Source organism: Artemia sp. Qi Xiang Cuo, chromosome 17 (genome assembly GCF_049724085.1).
Source record: "Artemia sp. Qi Xiang Cuo chromosome 17, ASM4972408v1, whole genome shotgun sequence".
Taxonomy (NCBI): domain Eukaryota; kingdom Metazoa; phylum Arthropoda; class Branchiopoda; order Anostraca; family Artemiidae; genus Artemia; species Artemia sp. Qi Xiang Cuo.
This window is the reverse complement of record NC_142810.1, coordinates 26510192-26532768: the sequence shown is the minus strand read 5'-3', so window position 1 is coordinate 26532768 and position 22577 is coordinate 26510192. Positions and strand designations below refer to the sequence as shown.

General features: G+C 35.0%; 1 protein-coding gene across 2 annotated transcripts in view; it reads right to left on the bottom strand.

The window, feature by feature from the left end:
- The window catches only part of LOC148942056 (ATP-dependent DNA helicase DDX11), a 54157-nt gene that overhangs the window by 7818 nt on the left and 23762 nt on the right, over positions 1-22577 (bottom strand). For both annotated transcript variants that reach the window (XM_089103713.1, XM_089103714.1), the window contains exons 4-9: positions 21851-22094; positions 21131-21283; positions 11173-11702; positions 8060-8270; positions 5357-5506; positions 2278-2532 (exon numbers count right to left, since the gene is read on the bottom strand). In XM_089103713.1, coding sequence (XP_088959839.1) covers positions 2278-2532; positions 5357-5506; positions 8060-8270; positions 11173-11702; positions 21131-21283; positions 21851-22094 — 1543 coding nt within the window. The remainder of the gene's footprint in view (positions 1-2277; positions 2533-5356; positions 5507-8059; positions 8271-11172; positions 11703-21130; positions 21284-21850; positions 22095-22577) is intronic.

Genomic DNA, 22577 nt, shown 5'->3' with positions numbered 1-22577 from the left:
GTGTTTTATGAATACTAGTAAACAATCACATTGCAACGTGCAAAGTGACTATAGGATACGAGCACAGTTTCTGTGCCTCCAAAGAGACAATCCTTTGCTATTTCTGTTTCCTTTTTTAGGCTCTTATAGTGATTTTCGGCTCTTATTTTGGAGGTTATTAAGATGAGATTTTTTATTCATTTGTTTGTTGTTTCTTTTTTGTGTTTTTCTTTATATGTTGCGCTTAATTTAAGTTAAATATGTTTTTCCCCGTTGATAAAAGGATATTCAGAGTAGAAATATTCGGATTTTTATTATTTAAAGTTTGATAGTTCGTTTCCACTGTTTTATTTTAATTATACCCGTTTTCGCATCTCTTAAATCCTGTAAATGGAAAAGTAGCGTCGTCTAAGAAATTATTTATTTCATTAAAGAGCTATCGCAGGTTAAAATACCAATTTCTAATCAGAAAAAGGTAAGATTAAGTAATGTTTTACTGAAAAACAATTTTTTTTCTTTCTCTGGTCAATAATCTACTTTTAAGATTTGTTTTTCTTTTGTCATAATATTTTTTTTTTGTCACTTAGATAAACAAATTGGACAATTTTTATTTGTGTTCTGCTAATTTTGAGAGCTAGATACAGTGGAAGCATTCATCAAAACTTATTTAAATATTAGGTTTATCTCTATTGGACAGTCAGAAAGACGTTGTTATTTCACAGTGCTATTAAACACTGGCGGATCCAGGAGGGGGGGGGGTGTAAACCTGCAATCGATTAATATTCTACCCAGTCTGTCTACACAAAGAATTGAATTTTTCTCGAAAGAAATGCTTAAAAGACATATAGGTAGTGTAAACAAGTGGGTTTGACGTCTGGGAAAATGAATTATAACTGAACTTTGTTTGCAGATGTAGAACTTTGTTTGCAGATGTGTATAAATTTGTTAACAAAAATAAAAATATTATTACTTAATAATAAACTTACTCGTTTGTAAATTTCACAAAAACTTCTTTTTCAACTTTAAATTACACCCACGTGAGGAATTCTTTATATGTACATACAAAAAGCTCAATATCTGTAAGTCATGTTTTAAGTAATGCTTGGAAAGAAATCCTGACAATTTCAACTAAAAGTCTTGCGCTAGCATTTCCACTGGGAATTAGGAAACCAAAAATTAAAAAATTAATTTCAGCTACAGCTAATAAGCGATAACTGCTGCTGAAGTTTTAGCAGCAGTTTACTATACAACCATAGATGTTCTCCAAAAACTAAAGATAATGGTTGCTTAAAAACTGTCGTAAGAAATTATTGTCTGCGCAGTGATTGCTTAAAAAAAACTGCTTAGAACTTCAAAGCTAAAAAACATTGATTTAAGAAATAATTGTAGGGTCCTTTTCTGACGCGTACTTTTGCATTTCGCTTCATCCATATTTGAATCCTAAAATGCTGTTTCAAACCTTCATTTATATTTTAGTATTTCTATTTTTAAATTCCAGGGAAAATCATATACTTCCATGGACAACTGAGAACAAATTTTTATAGATTAAACTGTATTTTTTCATAATCTTCACAAAATTGTTGCTAAAGATAAGAAAGTGGGAAACGCGTCTTAATAGCCCATTTGATTGCTTTTAGACAAAATGACGGATTAATTTTAGTGAAATACCCTGACCTAGGTTATATTTTCTTCACTCTGAAAATTCCTAAAATAGCAACGACTTCGTCCAAGGTCAAGAAAGGGACTTCAAATCATATTATAATGTCTTCACTGGTTTTACATTCTCCAACGCTGTATGTATTCCGTAACATATATATTATGTATATATATGTTTTATATTAGAATCAGATCAGAAATTAAATACGATTTTCCTTTGGCTGGGTGGGACATATTATCGGCATTCTCTCTTGCTCTATTTGTTTCTCACACGAGAGTTAACCTTCTAGGGTGTCAAATGTGTGTTTATTTATTGTTTTCACATTCTTTCACGCTGTATAAATTCTGTAACGTATATATTATGTATAATATATATGTTTTATATTAGAATCAGATCAGAAATTAAATACTAGTTTCCTTGAGCTGGGTGGGACATATTATTGGCATTCCCTCTTGCTCTATTTGTTTCTCACACGAGAGTTAGCCTTCTAGGATGTCAACTGTGTGTGTATTTATTGTTTTCACATTCTTTCACGCTGTATAAATTCTGTAACGTATATATTATGCATAATATATATGTTAAATATTAGAATCGGATCAGAAAATTAAATACTAGGCACTTAAATTAAAAACAATTCTTGCCTGGGTTCGATCCAAGTAAGCCATCTTTTCCTTCAACTCAGGAGAGTCGACATTAGGATACGGCAGACCCACTACAATAACACATCGACCAAGATCGTCACTGAAGTTGATGCCTTCACTCATTTTCCCACCGACAACACTGAATAATAAGGCACCTGATTGAGGTACTCCTCCTTTCATAGCAGTCGAGACAAATTTAGAATAAGAGTTTAGCACAGAATCCATTTCGGCCGAAGATTTTGGCTCACGAAACACCTGCAAACGGATTGAAACAAATTACACTCAACAACAGAAATATCGCCCTGTATCACAAACCAGTTTAGTTATTTTTTCCTGCTGATACCTAACTTAGTTGAAACATTCCGAGAATTTGCTTGTTCTAACCAGCAACAATCATAGTAAAAATGCTACTTTATGATTCTGTCCCGCAAGCTGATGATTATCTACAGCTAATCTATCTTGAGGGTTAAACTATGATAAAAAGTTAATTTTTAAATTTACTTTTATTAAATGATTGACTGAAATTGAACCTACATTTAGCAAAGCCGTCACAAGTTAAGTTGTTTAAGGCCCATTCACAAGGAAATTCAATAACACCAAGTTTCGGTAAAAAAAAAAAAAAAACAACAAAAAAACTCAACAGTAGCGAACGCAATGAGATTTTAGTATTTATTAGAACATTGGAACTACTGGTGGATCCAGGGGGGCCGGGAAACCTCAGGCCTCTCAAGATTTTTTTGGCACCCTCATTCCGTTTTTTTCTGTTTTTCGCCCTTTTTTCTTTAAATAAACTTGCTAATTCTGTCAATTATTGGCGCCCTTATAACATTGCCCCCCCCCCCCCTCCCTCAAATTTTACCCTAGATCCGTCTTTGATTGGAACCAGCCACTATTGTATTTTTTATTCTTAATGTAAAATGCTGGCCAGTTAAAACTTTTTTAAAGAATATTTTGATAATACGTTGGTTATAGCCAGATCTGAATACTAATTTATTTAAGAAATATTATATAAGTACTTTATTTTTATTTGCTTAACACGAACTACCTTTAAAAATACTTAGCATAAAAACTGTTATATGGTTTATATGAAATAGTTTCAAATATTTTATAACCCAACCTTCACCTCATTGTTTTCCTAGATGTCTCCTCTCCAAGAACCAGCACTTGCACTATCTCCAAATTCTCTGGGGTTTTTCCGAACCGGCCCGAAAGAAGATTTGGCTCTCCGAAATTCCCCTGAAATTAACGATTTGAACCTTGTGCTAACGTCATGGGCACCCATAAGCTGAATTTTAGGGGGGGGGGGCTGACCTGGTCCAATTGGTACCTACAATGCTGTATAATAGAAATCTCAAAACAAAAATATAAAAATATGAGGCAGCGTCATTAAGCCAGGGGGGCTGTAGCCTCCCCCCCCCCGGTGAAAAATGTTTCACCACTGAATCATTAGCTCACACTATTACTACTTCAATTATACTAAAACCTTTTTACAGCACCGATCCAACGAAGACAGACACAATAGTGAGCACTTTTCCCACAACTCTTCTTATTGTAAAACACTTCCTTTAAGTAAGGTACCTCGGAAGCCCAAAAATCTAACGAATAATCAGCTCCAGGTTTAGCCGCTTATTTAAGCCCTATGATTAGGGATAATTAGATTAGGCTCTATATTTCATACTAGTGATCTCTATTTGAATCTATATTGGGTTTTGAGGTTCCCAAAATACACTAGCCTAGGGGCACCAGAGGATCTTATTCCCTCCTAGTGTTAAATGCTTTTGGGCCACACTCTCTTCTATGGCCGAATTAGGTTACAAAATGATCAACTTTAATTAGGTCTTCATCAATACAAGGGAATCTGACATAGCAGCAAATTTACTTCCAGGCCTTCATGCCTTAGGTATGGCCAGACACCAATAGGCTGAGGGGGTGGGGGGTCGGGACTATTCCTTCTCGGATTTTCAAGGTAATTACAATGATTACTTGCATTCACCATATAGTTAGTCTATTTGGGGTATTTTCTTTTTTTAATTGTCCCGCCACACACACTCTATAAAAAAAAAAAAAATCTGTGTATGTGCCTATATATGCTATCAGATTAAATAAATAAATGAATAAAATATATTAGATCGAACTGCCTTAAAGCAAGCTTCAATTTTTCATTTTAAAGTTTCAAATAGCTATATTACTTTGCCTTATTTACCAGGCTTCGGTGAAAACTCGAAACAAAATTTATTAAAGTATAACATTGAAACTTATTTCAAATCGGTCGGACCCATTGTTATCTTTCCGAATTCTCGGAAAGATAAAACTTGCAACGACACAGGGAGTGGAGTGCATAGCATTCATTACTCTTGTGGTAGGTTCTACAATGACCAACTCACCATCAATTTGTGGAACGATTTACTGAGTAACGCAATTCCTTAGGTAAAACTCTCAAATTCAGAGAGCCTCCTGAAGCTTTCGTTTCTGCTTTGGCAAAGCATATTTTTGTTCGCAGTAATTAACAGAGATAGATGTAATTTAAATAATGATTCAATTTGTGACGTTATTTTTTAAGATGAACCAATAGTAAGAAATATAACTCGCCCATGCAAATTGATTTTGCGAAAATTGAATAAAACCTCAGAAGAAAATTCATCTTATTACTTTATTGTCAGTTGCTTCTGCATTGTTGAGAAGAATAGGTCGCAGGGTGATTGCACTCAATTTCCTTGGTTTTTTGAAATTGAGTACAGTAGCTATTGCATATATATTTGTTTGCTTTTATTCTATATGCTCTTTTAATTTTAGATTTCTTCAATTTGTTTAAGTTGTTACGGTCACCATTTCGAGGCCGAGGAAGATTTGTCGCATACAAACAATATACTCTTATTCGCCGTAGGCCCTTTGTTTTCAAGATTCTCTTATTCTTTTTTTTTCTTTTTTTTTACAGAATTCCCGGCATTATAGAAGAAGATTGTATTTACAATTTCGATAAGGCAATTTTTTGTTTCAACTTTCGCCATGATATCAAGTGTCTTTTTGATAATCATAATCTTTGCAAGAAAATTTAAAAGCCAAACTGAGTTGTTCTTACCCGTTTTCTAAGAGCCATTTTTTCTAGGTGCCCAGATTCTACCCAATGCTTGTAGGTATTATTTTCTATTTCATAACTGGAAAAGAAAACTATAACACCTCCTGGCACGATGTTACAAGTGTTGACGATCAACTGTCCCAGCTCGTCCAACTATAAACAAAAGAGTGAAAACATAATAGGGGTTAAAGGTTCTATTGCATTACAGAAACGCAAGGTTCCTATCATCTGCTTCATTTTCATGTTAAGAAACTACAATAGTTTGATATTAGCGTGAAACAACAAATATTTTTTTTTAACACGTAAAAGCTAGGAGCCTATTTACTGTAAATGGTGAGAACAATAGGATTTTCTTGAGGTGAACGCACTTTACTTAATCTAGCTTCCTCTTATGTAAAGGTCCATTTAGGTTACGCTAATCACCAAGATTCTCTAATGCAAGCAATATTTGCTAAAGCAAACAACTGAAAAAGCAAAACAATTAGCTACATTTTGGTACCAAGTTCTATTACCTTTGAGGATTTACTAAAAAGCTGCGAGCTTTGTAGCCTGAATAACTCCTTTAATTTTTAGAATTTGTCAAACGCCGCTACTAATGTATAATTCCTTTGTTTCAGGTTTCAGTTAATTCTTAGCATTGAACTTACACCTCAAGACTAAGAGAACTCTACACAGGCAGTCTACATAAAGGTATTGTAGGAGAGAAGTATCACCTTAGTGTTTTAACGACAAAAGAAAAGAAATCGAAGACGAAACAAGACAAAAATCTGGGTTATAGATATCCAAGAAGTATACACCTTACCCCCTCCCCTCCCCCATAAATAGAAATAAAATTAAAAAGCACTTCCTGACAACTGATAATGAGGGAGATGAAGTCATTATGTTTACATTAACAGAAGAGTCCGATAGGCAAAAAATATACTGTCTTTGAAAGCCTGCTGTCTGTGACTTAACAAGAGAGAAATACTTGCTTCAGCTACTGGTTGCGCAGCGTCACTTGGTGCAAACTGAGAGAGCTCTACGTGAAGAGTTTGATGTTGTAGGGGAGAATTATTTCCTTAGTTCTTTAGTGAAAAAAAAAATTATGTATAAAGCTTAAAGGCAAATGAGTGCATTTTATTGTAGAGATCCTTTACAAAGTTGCAGCTACGGCTGCCATCGCGATTGCATAGTTAGTAGATTTTATTAAAACGTGAATAAATTTTATTTCCGGGGATAGGGGGGTTGTAAGGTGACTTAAAAGTTTGTATTTGGAGTAAGAGGAAAGACTATTTTTCCTCAGGTCTTCAGGAAAGAGCATACATTAAGTTTTTTCCTTTTTTATACCAGTCGTCCAACACACTCTTTGGTTATTTTATATATTCCGGTTATATAATCAGTTTTAAGGCATTGTGAACTTAAAGAAGATGGAACCTGTGATATAAAATAAAAAATGAGGCAGGTGGAGAGAGAAGATACGGAACTCATGATGAATGGTTACGCTGTTTTTAACTTTATAGAGGATAATTAAGTTTACAAACAAACAAATTGCAATAATTCGATAGAGGTTGTAGTGTCAATAACAACAACAGCCGTTACAGACTAAACAGCCTTCGTCACTTAGCAAGCAATAACGCACAGTCTTAGAACTGATTGCATAAATAGAAGTTTTTAAGTTAGATGGACGCACTAGGACTTCCTTCTTATAAAAAAATAGACTATAACTATAATATTAATTATAATATAATATTAATAATATAATATAATATATATTATTAATGTAATATAATAATATAATATATATAATTAATATAATAATATATATTAATATAATATTAACATAACTATAATAAACTATAGCTAAAACTAGTCGCCATTGAACCTAGAAAAGAAATTAGGAGGCAAATCACCATGATATCACAAAATTAGACAAAAAATCACTAATATCGTTCACAAGTTAGAGTTATACCTACATTCATCTATCAAATTGTTTGTTCTCTAATAAACTAGGCACTGACCATTACACGACACAGTTTTTTACAAGGTACAATACAGCCTAAAGCCAGTTTGTTTCATTCCAACACATGGTTACTCATCATCTATTATAGAAAATATATTGTAATTATACACATATTGTATAACTATGTCTGATTTTTAAAATACGTTAAAAAACTCTTTAAGATAAACCTCTTAAGTAAAGGAACTTACATGGTCTATTTTAGTGTGGTCAAAAGTTTGCTTTATATATATATATATATATATATATATATATATATATATATATATATATATATATATATATATATATATATATATATATATATATATATATATATATATATATATATTTACATATATTGGGAGCCATCTTTCGGTCTTATGTTTTGACGGAACAGCTACATACTAGTACAAGCTAAGTCTCGAGGTAATTATGTGGTGTATGGAAAACATTTTTATGCACATTTAATATATTTACAACACATTTACTTTTGGCTAGTAAAGGTGTTCTTAGTAGCTCTCCAAGATGTCGGTTAGTTAACTGGGAATCGTATTTTGACATAACAAGTTTTCGTTCCATTATTTTTTTTCATTTCGTTTCGAGAGCAGCATTCATTCTGTCACGGGCTGCATCCGGCCGGAAAGCTGCATTTTGCCCATGTCAGATGTGTGATGTATATTAGCTATAGCTTCTTCGTCTGATAGGACCTACCCAATTTAACGACATACCATTTTCGTGTTACTTCGGTTTCCGTAACTAAATTCAAAAACTCTGCCGGCTGGACCTTTGGTGACTATAACCGGTAGAACCTGTTCAGCTGGGACCACATGACCAAATGAATATATCTTGACATGACCGGGTTGTATACCAGCCGCCCCAAATAACTGGTGCTGGAATTCCGAAATAGGACGCATGGTGCCACCAGCAACGATTACTGTCCTAAAAAAATCCATTATTGACACCTAAATATAATTTTTTTGCATTAAATTTATTAGTATCCCCTTTGCAATTCAACTGCACAAACCTATAATAAACACCAATTTGGAACAAGAAAGACATGAAGCGTAGCAAAACTTTTTTTAATATCAAGAATCTAAGTACTACAAGAATTTCAGATTATAACTCAGCGGTCAGTTTTCCCTTTTTTACTCAAATTGTTATTGTTATTTGCATTGAGTAGAACAAATTATAAGCTTCCAAATAAAAACGATTTCCATTGTCTACACCCTAAGGGATTCTTCTAAATTTTAGGGGGATCCATAAATCACGGCAATTAGGAAATCCACCAGAAAGGACAGTCAGATCTAGACTAACTTGACTAAACCGTAAATAATACCATTAAGAAAAAATAACAAAGAGAGAAAAAACGACGAACGAGACTAGGGGCCAGTACAAATAGCAAACTAAAAACAACGCAGATATTTTACCTGCATCTAAACTAGGCGTCTTCACCCCAGGAAAAACAAAAATAAACCAAACTAAACTAAAAACAAATAAAACCACCACCAATAAAATACAATTTTCGCAACTGATCCACGACGGGAAAAAAAGCTATTAGTTACTTCGATGAGAACACCAAAGCAACGAGGGGTTGTAATTTCACTAGTGTATAGAGCCTTCAGAATTTGTTCCCAGGAATTTATGGATTCAGAATTGTTATATTTGAGGGATATTTTGTTTTGTAATAATTACCCTTAATTAATTAGTAAAAATAGTTCATTGATAAAATACTAGAAAATAGACGCATTAAACATAATAGTAGGGTTATTGGAGCATCACAGTCTTCGGAATTAATTGTATCTAAAAGTTTAATTTCATTGCCAATGTACCTGCTTTGGATGAGAAGCTTTCACAGATGTTGCGTAATTTTAATATTAATACATGTTTTCAATCAGTGAGACCAATGGGTAGTTTCTTTAATTCTGGGAAGGATTTAACCCGGTGAAATTTAGTAAGTGGAGTATATAAGATTCCGTGTTCTTGTGGGAAGTTCACCAACAATTTCTTGAAAGATCTATTGAGCATCGTAATTCAATAAAAAAAAAAAACAACCTACAATTAAGCAAGCCTCCTGAAACTTTTGTATCAGCTCTAGCAGAACATTTGCTCTTTCAAACTGATCATTTTGTACAATATGACGAGATGGCTATATCGAATGATAGAGGTTTTTCTCAGTGGGCGAGGGAGGCTATAAAAATTAAAAAACATAAGTTTACTAACTCTTCGATAAATAAAGAAACGGGAAATTTAAATATTGACTCAATTTTATGAAAACTGAACCAATTGTCAATAAGGGAAAAGATTTTAAATAATCACCAGGGGACTATACTATCTACTAGACCAAAACGAGTGACTTCTGTAATAGCTGATAAGAGGATCATTTCGCAAAAAAAGAGTCGACTTAATATCATTTATTTTATTCCCATCTCAGTTGATTTGGTGATCTCATCGAAGTGACTCTAATAGCTTCTTTTCCCTTCGTGGATCAGTTGCGAAAATTGTATTTTATATGTGGTGGTTTTATTTGTTTTTAGTTTTGTTTGGTTTTTTTTTTCTTCTGCTGAAGAAGCCTAGTTTGGATACAGGCGAAATATCTGCGTTGTTTTAGTTTTTCATCTTTTCTCTCTATTGGCCGCAGTCTCGTTTGTCATTTTTTCATTGAGTTTATTCTCTCTTTTTTAATTTTTTGTCATGGCTGGCCTGTTCGGCTTAAGATCTTTCATACCTTTTAGGGATTAGAACCAACGAGACTCCGGTTAGGGACGGAAGGAGAGGGCTCTAAATTCCTGTATTCTGAACATTTAACAAAAGAGGTTGATGAGGTGGGAGGGAAAGGAGAGATATTCCTAAATTCTTGTCGTTGGAACATCTAGCAGAAGAAGTTATTGCATCTCAACCACATTTAGTCAGAAGCGAGAGTATGCGTCCTAGCTGTGCACTAATTTACTGCTAGCACCCATCAGGGAGAAAGAGGTGGGAGTCTGTTAATACATGTCAGTAACGGCATCTATGAGAAAAAAAGATTTCAGAGGCGGTCGTTGGAAAACCTCGGTGGGGAACGAACTATTGTCAGTAGAAAATGAGCTAGTGTCATAATTAAGTCTTTCGGGAGTTCAGGTCCGTTCCAACCCCTGTGGGAGGGCAAAGTTCTTGTCATCAGTACATTCTCGGACAACTCTGGTTAAAATAAGGCATAAAATACTTAAATTTATATTAAAATGTATCTATAAAACGTTATTTTAAACATGTTATTTGAATAATATTGGGCCGTTGTCCCTGGAGATACACATATCAAGTTACTCCCGTTTATGGACAATTCAACCCTTTAGACTCAATTTCCTATCTTAAAACTTCGACCCTATACCTTGTGGGACTGCATAGTGCAGTAGAAGAGCGTATTGAAAAGGCTGGCACGATTTTGATTCAAGAAAAGTATAACATTTCCATCTTTCTGGTAAAAAAAATTGAATATTATGAATATTTGAATACTCCCTTTTTTTGGACCTTGCTATGCGGGGTTGCAGAGCGTAAAGGGTGCTGCTAGAGCAACTGATTATAATCCGACCGGTTTTGACCCTTAAAAATACAATAAAGCTTTGAGAGTTCGATTAAACAGTCCCTCCCAAGATTTTTTATCTGTTTTAAATATTAGCTTACAAATTTTTTTCTTTAGACTTTTTTTAGACTTTTTTCTTTAAATGGCAGCCCTGTAAAATTTGAGGCAGAGATGCCGAGTAAGGCGTAAAACACCTGGTCCTGTTGCAAGTACAAATAAGCACCCCCTGTAACAGGGGCCCTCTTCCCCTTTAAACACGATCTTAAAAGGAGATAAAAGACTAACCTTGATTCGTTTATGACATCCTTGACTTCAGCTGCTGGATTTAGCAAAAGATACTTCAGGCTATATATTTCTCTTGAGTTATCTTTCTTCAAAACAATTCTACCTTCATTGTGGGGCCGACATAATGCACTCAGTATAGGAATGACAGATAACAATGGCGAACCTCGGATCTTCTTTTCATCTACGTCAGAAGTCAGAGTAGACGATTCTTTATTCATAAATTCTTTTAAACCAAGTTTTGGCACTTTCCCAACTTCCTCTGGCTCAACAAATACTTTAAAACTGTTTAATTTGCGACAGAGCTGAGACTTGTTGAGAAACTGAATTATCTTGAACAGATTTAAATTATCGATGCCAGCTTTGATGACAAACTCACTGGGGAGAAGGACTTGGGGATTTCCTCCCTGCACAAAATTCGAAATCATTTTGAGAACTTGGATAAGCTGACGTAACGATAGAAGATTTCCAGGAGCCAATCTTGTGTTATATTTATGTAGATATTGAGCAACTTGAGAACGAGATTCATTTAACTGAAATGATATTTCTGAAGTTTAACGACAGAAAAAAATAGTAAAAAACAACAAATTCCTATAGGTCTAAAAACAGAAAAAAAGGACAAAAGATTGCAAAAATTCAGATATAAAGAACTTGCCATATATAACTAAGATATACGAGGAAGAGCACTGGCGTGTATATAGGAATATGTGAGGGAGGATAGGATTAAACCTAGTAAAAAGGAATAGCTGGACGAAAATGTGAAAGTAAACTCTTGTAAATCACAAAATTTGTACAAAGGGAGCCCCTTTCAGATTTTCACTCATGGGACATAGAAAGAACAGGAAGAAGGACAGAGAGAGAGAGGAAAGGAGAGATGCGGAGGAGTAAGAGATAGAGAGAGAGCATTTAAATGAGCTCAAAGCCTACATGTTTGTGAGAGAATTCCCGAGTGCAACGAAGCGTATTTTTGGTCTTTATCTTCCTTAGCTTCCATCTGGCTGCCACTCCAGTGCCATTCTTGGGAGGCTATCTTCTGTCACATGGACATAAAGTCCAATTAGCGCCATCTTTGTTGACGTAAGACATCTCCTACTAGGGGCGGTCACGATATAGAATGAACTGTATGGCTGGTAACGTGATTTCTTCACTTTTATATAATATTTTCCGAAGGCAGTTATTCTCAGAAGCAAGGACCCTCTTTTCCTACTCTGGCTTAGATTCCAGCATTTCTAGTTACTCAGGAGAGTGGATAGGACATTACTGCTGAACAGTCCCATTTTACCTTTCAAAGAGTACTTCTTCGATCGCCAAACTGGCTTTAGTTGATAAAAATCCCCGCTGGATTTTCCTCAATCTAAACTCTACCTCCCTACCAGTGGGCCCCATCTGTTGCACTGTGCTTCCAAGGTATTCAAACTCCACTACCTGCTCCATTGCTTTATCCCCGCTCTTTATGGCAAGTCCTGCACTTTGTAGTTTAGTATGCTGCCTTAATCATAGGCAACGCAATAGTACTGCCTAAGTAAGGAGCGATGTGGGCACAATGTATTATTTTTCTTTTTTTCTTTTTAGACCCGGGCACTTCGTATCGAAGGAGTTGTCGTAAAAACTTGGAAAAGGAGCTCATTTTATTGGAAATTGGAAGGGCTCGTGCCCTTTTTAATAGTCGAAAGTGATTGGAGGGCAACTAACAACCCTTCCACGCCCACCGTTTCCCCAAACACATCCAATCAAAATTTTGAGATAGCCATTTTGTTAAACGTAGTTGAAAGGTCCAGAAATTATGTCTTTGAGGATGACACATCCCCCAGAGCCCTCAGGGAAAGGGTTGTAAGTTATGCCCAGGGGACATATTAGGTTTATATAGAAAGGGTGATCATATAAACTTCGAAATGGACTCATTGGATTGATAATCAAAAGTTTCAGTGCCCGTTTTAAGATTCAGAGTGATCTGAGGGTGGATACTCCCCCCCCCACAAACACACCTCATATTTTTCCAAAATACATCTGATAGAAAGTTTGAGATGGCAATTTGTTGTCGCAGAAACTTCAAACAAGGCTCAGTTGATTGTAAATTGAAAGGGCGAGTGCCCTTTCAATAGTCAAAAGTGATTGGATGGAAACTAACACCCGTCCCACGCCCACCATTTCCCCAAACACATCCAATTAAAACTTTTAGATAGCCATTTCTTCAACGTAACTGAAAGGTTTGGAAATTATGTCTTTGAGGATGACAACCCCTCCAGAGCCCTCAGGGGTTATAAATTATGCCCTGGGGCATATAAAGTATACAAAGAAAGGGTGATCGTGTAAACTTCGAGGGGGCTCATCGGAGTGGTAATCAGAAGTCCTAATGCCTTCTTAAGAGTCAGAGTGATCAGAGGATGGATATCCCCCCCCCCTCAACACCTTGTATTTTTTTTAAATGCATCTGATAGAAATTTTGAGATGGCCAGTTGTTGTTGTATAAACTTCAAACAAGGCTCATTCGATTGGAAATTGAAAAGACTATTTCTAATAGTCGAAAGTGATTAGAGGGCAAAAAACACCCCTTCTATCCCCACTATTTCCTCAAACACATCGAATCAAAATATTGAGATAGCCATTTTGTTCACCGTAAATTAAAGGTCCAAAAATAATGTCTTTGAGGATGACCCCCCCCAAGAGCCCTCAGGGCAAGGGTTCCCGAAATGCATCTGATAGAAATTTTTATATGGTTATTTGTTGTAGTAGAAACTTCGAAAAAGGCTCATTCGATCGGAAATTGAAAGGGCTAGTGCCCTTTTTAATAGTCCAAAGTGATTGAAGGGCAACTAACCTCCCTCCCACGCCCACTATTTCCCAAAAGACATTAAACAAAATTTTGAGATATCCATTTTGTTCAACGTAGTTGAAAGATCAGGAAATCATGTCTTTGAGAATGACAACCCCCCCCCCCCGGAGGCCTCAGGGCAAGGGTTGTAAGTTATGCCCTGGGGGCATTTAAGGTTTATATGGAAAGGGTGATCGTATAAACTTTGGAGGGGACTCATTGGATTGACAATCAGAAGTTTTAGTGTCCGTTTTTAGATTCGAAGTGATGGGAGGGTGGATAACCCCCCCCCCCCCACACACAAACACCTCTCGTTTTCCTGAAATGCATCTGATAAAAATTTTGAGATGGCCATTTGTTGTCGTAGAAACTTCAAAAATAGCTTATTCGATTGAAAATTGAAAGGGGCTAATGCTTTTTTTAATAGTCAAAAGTAATTGGAGGGCAACTAGCCCCCCTCCCATGCCCACCATTTCCTCAAACACATCCAATCAAAATTTTGAGATAGCCATTTTGTTCAACATAGTTGAAAGGTCCGAAAATTATGTCTTTGAGGTTGACAATCCCCCTACAACCCACAGGGCAAGGGTTGTAATTTATGCTCTTGAGGCATACGCGCTATATATAAAATGGGTGAGCGTATAAACTTTGGAGGGGGATCATGGGATTGGTAGACAGAAGTTCTAGTGCCCTTTTTAAGATTCAAAGTGATCAGAGGGTGGATACCCCCCCCCCCCAAGCCTCATGTTTTCCATAAATGCATCTGACAGAAATTTTGAGATGGCTATTTGTTGTCGAAAACAAGTCATTCGATTGGAAATTGAAAGGGCTAGTGCCCTTTTTAATAAGCGAAAGTGGTTGGAGGGCAACTAACCCCCTTCCCACGCCCACCATTTCCCCAAACCAGTCCAATCCAAATTTTTAGATAACTATTTTGTTCAACGTAATTGAATGGTCCGGAAACTATGTCTTTGAGGATGGCACCCCCCCCCCCCCAGAAACCTCAGGGAAAGGGTTGTAAGTTATGCCCTGGGGGCATATAAGGTATATATATAGAAAGGACGATCATATAAACTTCGGAGGGGGCTCATTGAATGGGTAATCAGAAGTTCTAGTGCCCTTTTTAAGATTCAAAGTGATCAGAGGGTGGATACCCCCCCCCGCCTCGTATTTTCCCGAAACGAATCTGATAGAAATATTTATATAGCCACTTGTTGTCGAAGAAACTTCGAAAACAGCTCAGTTGATTGAAAACTGAAAGAGCCAGTTCCCTTTTTAATAGTCGAAAGTGATAAATTTAGGATAACTAACCTTTTCCCCACACACATCCAATAAAAATTTTAGGATAGCCATTTGGTTCAACGTAATTGAAAAGTCTGGAAATTATGTCTTTGAGAATGACAACCCCCTACAGCCCTCAGGGGAAGGGCTGTAAGTTATGCCCTGGGGGCATGTAAGGTGTATGTATAAAGGGTAATCGTACAAACTTTGGAGGGGGCACATTGGATTGGTAATCAGAAGTTCTAGTGCTCAAGTAAAAGAACTAAAAGCCGATGAGGACACAGATCCTCACCCCATGGCTAGAATTCCAATGCTAGCATATCAAAACAAAACACAGCATCTAACCTAAAATAATCATAAATGCCCTCCCCCCACAGTTTTATTCAAGATCTTCCAAGTGTGTTAATTAGTACGCTAATAATGCAAGATAGAAATCCAACTTAAGACACGGTAATCGCATGTTTCATAAATTTGCTTGGTTTCTACTAGTAAATAAGAATTTTTCCAGTTGCAACTTATTAGTTGCATTTATTATTAATTTTTAGCATAAGAAAGTGGGGGAAGTGATATCTCTGTTGAGATGAGTGATTGGTTAATTTAGATTTCTAAGCACTGCTTAAGTCATTTCGAGTCTGAATTATCATCGTGTTCATTGCTAGAGTGGCAAAAAGTTACCCATGACCCTTGGGGCATAGGTAAGATAAAAACAAAACAAAGACACACATGTAACAAATGCACAATAAATTCAAAAATAATAAGCAGGAAAGGTCGTTAAGATTACAATTTTCTTAAAAGAGAGGACTGGGCCATGAGGTACCCAGCGTACAATTCTGCTTGTTAAAACCTTCTAGAAAATTTTCTGAATCCAGTAGCTGTGACTATTCATTATTTTCTTTCTTAATTTAATATTTGAAAGGACCCAAAATTAAACTGGATAAAGCCTTGCAATTTGTTTCTTCAAAACTAGAACTCCGTAGAGAATGTACAGTGTTTTTGGATGACTGAAGAGTGACAAAGAAAATACCTTCAAAACACTCCAAATTATTAAACAAAACATGCCAAGACGAACAAAAATCTAGACTTACGTGAGGCATTCTTATTTTTTTTTTTTTTTTCGTCTCCGATACGCTTATTGGAAAGATACCACAAGGACTGAATCATAAAAATTATCCCACGACAAATTCAAAAACAAGCTAAAAGTTAATGTACATCCAGAAATATGGACTAGAATACGCACCTTTTAGATAAGTTAACATACTTAGGATGGTCATTCTACGATTTCAGGCAGAACAAAATGCTAAACAACTTTATTTTTTCTTAAAACGTTCAAGCAAACCTGGAGAACAACATACTAAAGCTAAAAAAAATAAACCGGGAAATGCCTCAAAGTCGCACTTAAAAATTTTAGTACAAAAAACGAAAAATAATTTCTTGGCTTCGGATGGGCTTTAAAGGGATTTACTATGTAATCGAACCTGCTGAGAATGAATATTAGGTTTAAAATTGCTTTAGACTTGATAAAAGTAAAATTTCTAGAAAAAAGCTCAAAATTTAATTTTTCTTCAAAACTGTTTTGGAATGTCACTTAATACCTTTTCTTATGTGCTATATTATACAAGTTTTACGCACGAAAGACCTTACAGCCTCAACTTGACATAGCCAAGACTTACTAAGCAGCCTAAAATTGAATCTAAATCCAAAAACATAAATTCTTTTTTGTAAAAAATAAATAGCAGAATCGTTTCCTATTAAAATTGACATCTGTCATAACTGGCACAAGTTAACCATCTTGAAGGCACTATCCCTGTGTGGTAGGGTTCAGAGAGGAAGGATTTCCATCCCACTAAGCTATCTGAAAGAAGACTCTATAGACGTAGTATCCAGCAGTTGACGGTGTGGGTGGAAATATCTTAGGGCTGACAAAGGACACCGGCGTTGCAAATTTCGTGACGAAAAGTCTTTGTCGTACGAAAGGGGGCGTTTAACCCCCTTTAAACCTTTGTAAAGACTGAGCAGCGTCCGCTCTCTATCTTTAACCAGTTGATCTTTCAGCACTGTGTCTTGGTTAAATACTGAAGCAACTTCGTGAAAATACCTGTCACGTTTCCCAACCGTGAGCCCGACCAGCTTACCGAAATCATGCCATCCTGATGCAGTGTCAAAACCAAGGAAGGCATGGAAGAACAGAGTGTCAACTGCAGCGTCACCAAGGTTACACTTCACTTTTAGTATACTGAAATGCTTCGCATTAGGCTTGCTTTCATCATGGTAGAAAAGTCAGTCGGTGTTTTAATTCGAGTGATGGACCAGCAGGGCCAATAAATTTGTATCACTACATCGGGACTTCACATAAGTTGAAATACTAACAGAAAACATGTACGGTATTCTAATGCGCAAACATAATGCGTATTTTTTCTTAGCAGAACTTCAAACATTAAAAGAAAATATGTTTTTGGACTTGGGGATCAATTTTGGGGTGCCCAAGAAGTTTTCGCTACATGAATTCAAGGTCGTTAGGTCTTTCGTCCCTAAATTTTTTGTAACGCAGCATGTAGGATAAGAAACAAAATTACATTTTAAAGTATTTGCGAAGAGCAGTAAATTTCCGGGCTTTTTTCCGTAAAATTTGGATTCTATGTGTTTTTTGGCTAAAACTTAAGCCTAAAGCGATGTTGAAGTTCATATGCGTTCTCAAAATCCGCATATCGGAGCCTAAAGCAAGACAAAAAGAAACAGCTATAGCAAAACAATGGGCCAATAAATTAAAAATAACGTAAAACAATTTAGCATCAAAATACACAAAGAGGCTCAAAACAAAGACTCATGTAAAACTGACTAAAGAATACATTAACAGATAACAACAAATCGTACGTTGAACAAATTAGGTCAATGCTTCATTTGATAAAATTGTTTAAAAAAGCACAGAGAAAGACAAAACCTGTAAAATATTAGAAGGAAAAAACTGATAAAATTGAAAAATATATTAAAAAGTCAAGAAAAACACGAAAGGGAGGGAACAGAAAAGGACTGACTTATGGAATACAAAGGGGAAACTATCGGGTTGTTTTTTCAATTTTTTAAGCAATGTAGGGGATAAAAGTTTTTTCATATCTTGAAGAAAAACATCAAATAGGGGACAGGATAGGGCTTGTCAGTGTGACGTCACACACCTAGCTTGACGTGTTAAATTCAAAATCTGGGCGAAATGTGGGAACCAAATACAAGCATACTTTATATAAATTTGCTTTTTTCTACTTAAAGCTTATTCAATTGACTTCAAAGCAGCACCTTAGGTAGGTTTCACAATAAATGTATGCGAAGCGATACTGATCATGCTACTGATCGTGTTTTGCACCTGGGTCAAGCTTGGCAAAGGTACATTTCTCAACTGAAATCTTCAAGATTATACCAGGATTCCTCTGTGGTGATTTAATTTACTCAAGGATCAACAGCTACCCATATCCAGGGGGGACAGCAACCCTTTGTTGATTGAGAGGGGGCAGTGAGGGTGATCAGAGGCTATAGGCTATGATGAATATTTCTATAAATAAAACAAAACATGATCGAAGTGATTATTGTCAAATTAAAATTATTTGCAACTCTAAGCTCCAAAATTCAAATCTGATTTATAAATTACTGATTCATAATTTAGATACTATAATATATATATATATGTATATATATATATATATATATATATATATATATATATATATATATATATATATATATATATATATATATATATATATATATATATATATATATATATATATATATATATATATATATATATATATATATATATATATATATATATATATATATGGTTTAGAACCTTTTCTTTAGAACCAGATTTGACCACTGTCATCACTGTAGCTTCCTATATTCTAATCTTGGATCGCCGACTTGTCTTCCTATTCTCTCTAACTTTGTTCAAATGTCAAAAAACACCCTGGGCTTTGGCTATTCTAATTTTAAGATCTCCACTGCGCCCACCGTCATTACTAATAATACTACCTGGGTAAGTGAAGCCGTCCACGTGATCGGACATGTATACAAATCTTGCAAATTAGAAAAAATTAGGAGTTACATTTTTAATAAGAAACCATAAGCAGATATCATGTCTTTGATAGTAACGGACACAAAATTCAAAAGAAAGAAAGGTGATAAAAAAAGAAGCAACAAATATACTAAAAACAAATGACAGCTCCACTTTGAATGTAGCTCTCCTTTCAACGTGTATTTGTCTCTGGGAATCCACAAATTATTAATACATGAATTTCTAATAGACAAACAGCATTGTTAAATTTAAATAATTATTCTGCGTATTTATTTTCAAGGTTCAACATGGAAGTGCTGATGACTATGTCTTGAATCAACCAAATAAAAAATCTTAGGAAATCAGGTATGAAATCCAGGTTTCCAGAAATCAGGAAATCAGGTTCTCAGGTATGAATAGACCTAAGATGGATCCATGAAGCAAACAATCCAGGTCTCCAGAAATCAAGAAATCAGGTTTTCAGGTATGAATAGACCTAAGATGGATCCATGAAGCAAACAATCCAGGTTTCCAGAAATCAGGTTTTCAGGTATGAATAGACCTAAGATGGATCCATGAAGCAAACAATCCAGGTTCCAAGAAATCAGGTTTTCAGGTATGAATAGACCTAAGATGAGTCCATGAAGCAAGCACCACTAAACTGACATAGCTAAAAATGTTTGAAGTACCAAGGACATTAAAATGAAAACATCTTTTTTCCCCTGGACCCATATTAGGTCTACTATTGTCGGAACACCGCAATTCTTAATGGCTTTTCTTATAGTTTTTCCAAAATTATGAAATTTTTAGAGTAGTACCGATTTTTCGTCAGTGTTGCCACACTAAACCGTGAAAAAAAAACAAGACTAATTGGTTAACTTCAACAGCACTTTCCGACCCTATAAATTTGAACATTAACAATATGCTGGGTAGAATTCTAGACAAGCTATTTTTCGCTATCTTGGGAAGTGGTTAGGTTAGGTAAATGAAATTTTCACTATCGAATCCAGGGCCAAAAACTTACCCCGGGAAGATATTGCCCAGCTATTATGTTATCTATGCCTATCTATGCCTTAGAAATTTGCCTACTTGACAGGACCTATTGGAAATTTGACAAAACAGTATTATACTTTTTGACAAAACAACATTATACCTCAGATTTTTGTTTTCAGTTTCTTTTTCTCTGGTTTCAGTTTTGAAAAGTGCAATTCCTGTTATATGAGTGAAATTTTAAGCCATATAAATGGGTTTTCAAACAATTTCTTATTAAAAACCTCTTATTCCCTTTACAGAAAAATATCCTCTAAGTCTTAAAGTATTTTTGTTTTCTTTATTTGTTTATTCATTTTACTTTATCTATTTTTTTATCGCTTTACTTTATCTAGTTTTTTTTTCTTATTATGTTGGATCAGATTAGGACCCTGTTTTCAATATTATTATTAATGGTTTGGAATTTAAATTAATTACAGGAAATTTCAGTTTGGAGAAAATTAAGTCTAAGGTAATTGTTAGCGTCTTTTTTTTTCTCGTATTGTAGTTATATTTTCGAGATACTGTTGTATTTTATTCTTCCCTGATTTGTTTTTTTTTGTGTGTGAACTTCGCGATTGATACGAGGTCCTCCACAAGCTATGCTTCTTGGGACCTCTAGCACCTGAGTGTAATTATGTAATTATTTTAGTAATTAAAAAATTGTATTGAATTTCGATGTCCTTTGTACTTCAAGTTAATTATTCTACTTCATTACTCTAGACTATTTATTATTAGTACTCAACATTAATTTTATCAGAAAATTATTACTTAATTTCAGGTTTTGCTCATTTTACCTGTTTAAGTGTAACTTCAGCGCTGTAGATTCCAGATATTGTTTCCAAAATATTGTGCGCTTCGTCAATGATCACAACATTATTTTTGGTACTAACACCACAGGATTCTCTTGTTTCTTTGTGGAATAGTATATTATATGGCAGCAAGACGATCTGAAAGTATACATGTTTTACTGAAGTGAGTAGCATGCATTTGAACACAGTTTTGTAAGGGAAACAAAATAAGACTAAAACCTTAAATTTTGTGAATGTATAGCAGATTACAATGTTTATTTGTTAACTCTGACATACCTTACTTAAACAGAGCTAAAAGTTTGATGTATTACCTGCCATTCCCCTCCCTCCTGGATGGCAAAACTTTTTGAATTTATTTCCAAATACAAAATTTCATTTCGTTTTCGTCAAACACTTGCGCAAATAATTAGGAATAAATGATTTTGCCGTGGCAGAAAAAGAAATTTTTGACATACTTAAAAAAGGGAGGATTTTTATAACACAAGTCTTTATGCAGAATATTTAATAAGTTGGTATATAATGACAGATTAGTGTCTTGTTTTTATTACTTAATCATAGTGACTTACAATAGTTTCTCTAGTTCAACGTCAAACTTCCTCAATATAAGATTGGAATAAATGTAAGGAAGGCGCAAAAGAAGAAATATAGAAAAGCAAGAAAGAGAGACGAAGAGAGTCAAAGGATGAGATGTAAAGATAAAGATACCTGTGAATCTTTTACAGCTTTTCTACTGGCATAATATGGGCATGCCTTCTTCTCTTTTCCTTTAGCAACTATATCTTCAATATCACTAACTTCAAAGAGAATATCCATCGCCATACTACCTATGCTTTCACTTCGATAATAAGGACATGCACACCCGGCTGATTCTCGTTTCTTTTTTTGAGGGACACCAGCGTCGGTTGTCTTTGATGATGTCTGTTTCGATTTTGATTTCAGTTCAATACATCTGAGAATAAGTGAATTACTATGAAAAAATACGCACAACTTGATGGCTTATATAGGTCCTACAAACTATTAAGTCTTCAAGAACAAAGTTTTGAGTTTGAAAACTTACTGTTTGTTGCACTTAAGTTGTTTTTTTTTGTTTTTGTTTTTTTGCTGTGAACTAAAGGTGTTATACCCAAAAAGTCTAAATTTTGCTGCTTTCAGTAACAAATGAGATTTGTTTCAACCAGATATTCTAGCAATCTTGCAAATTTGTAACTGTTCTGACTGTTCTTTTTAATTCAAAAGAATGGCTTGTAACGTAAATCCACACTAAAAAAAAGAACAAAAAACAAAAAAACAAACATGAGAGTCAAACCCCCAGGATTTTAAATGATTGGGTTATAAGTAGCTCCGAACTGTTGTTACAACTCGAGTTATGAGTCATAGTATTTTTATCAGCACCACGTAATACTGAAAAATCATCCAAAACATTGCTTGTTCC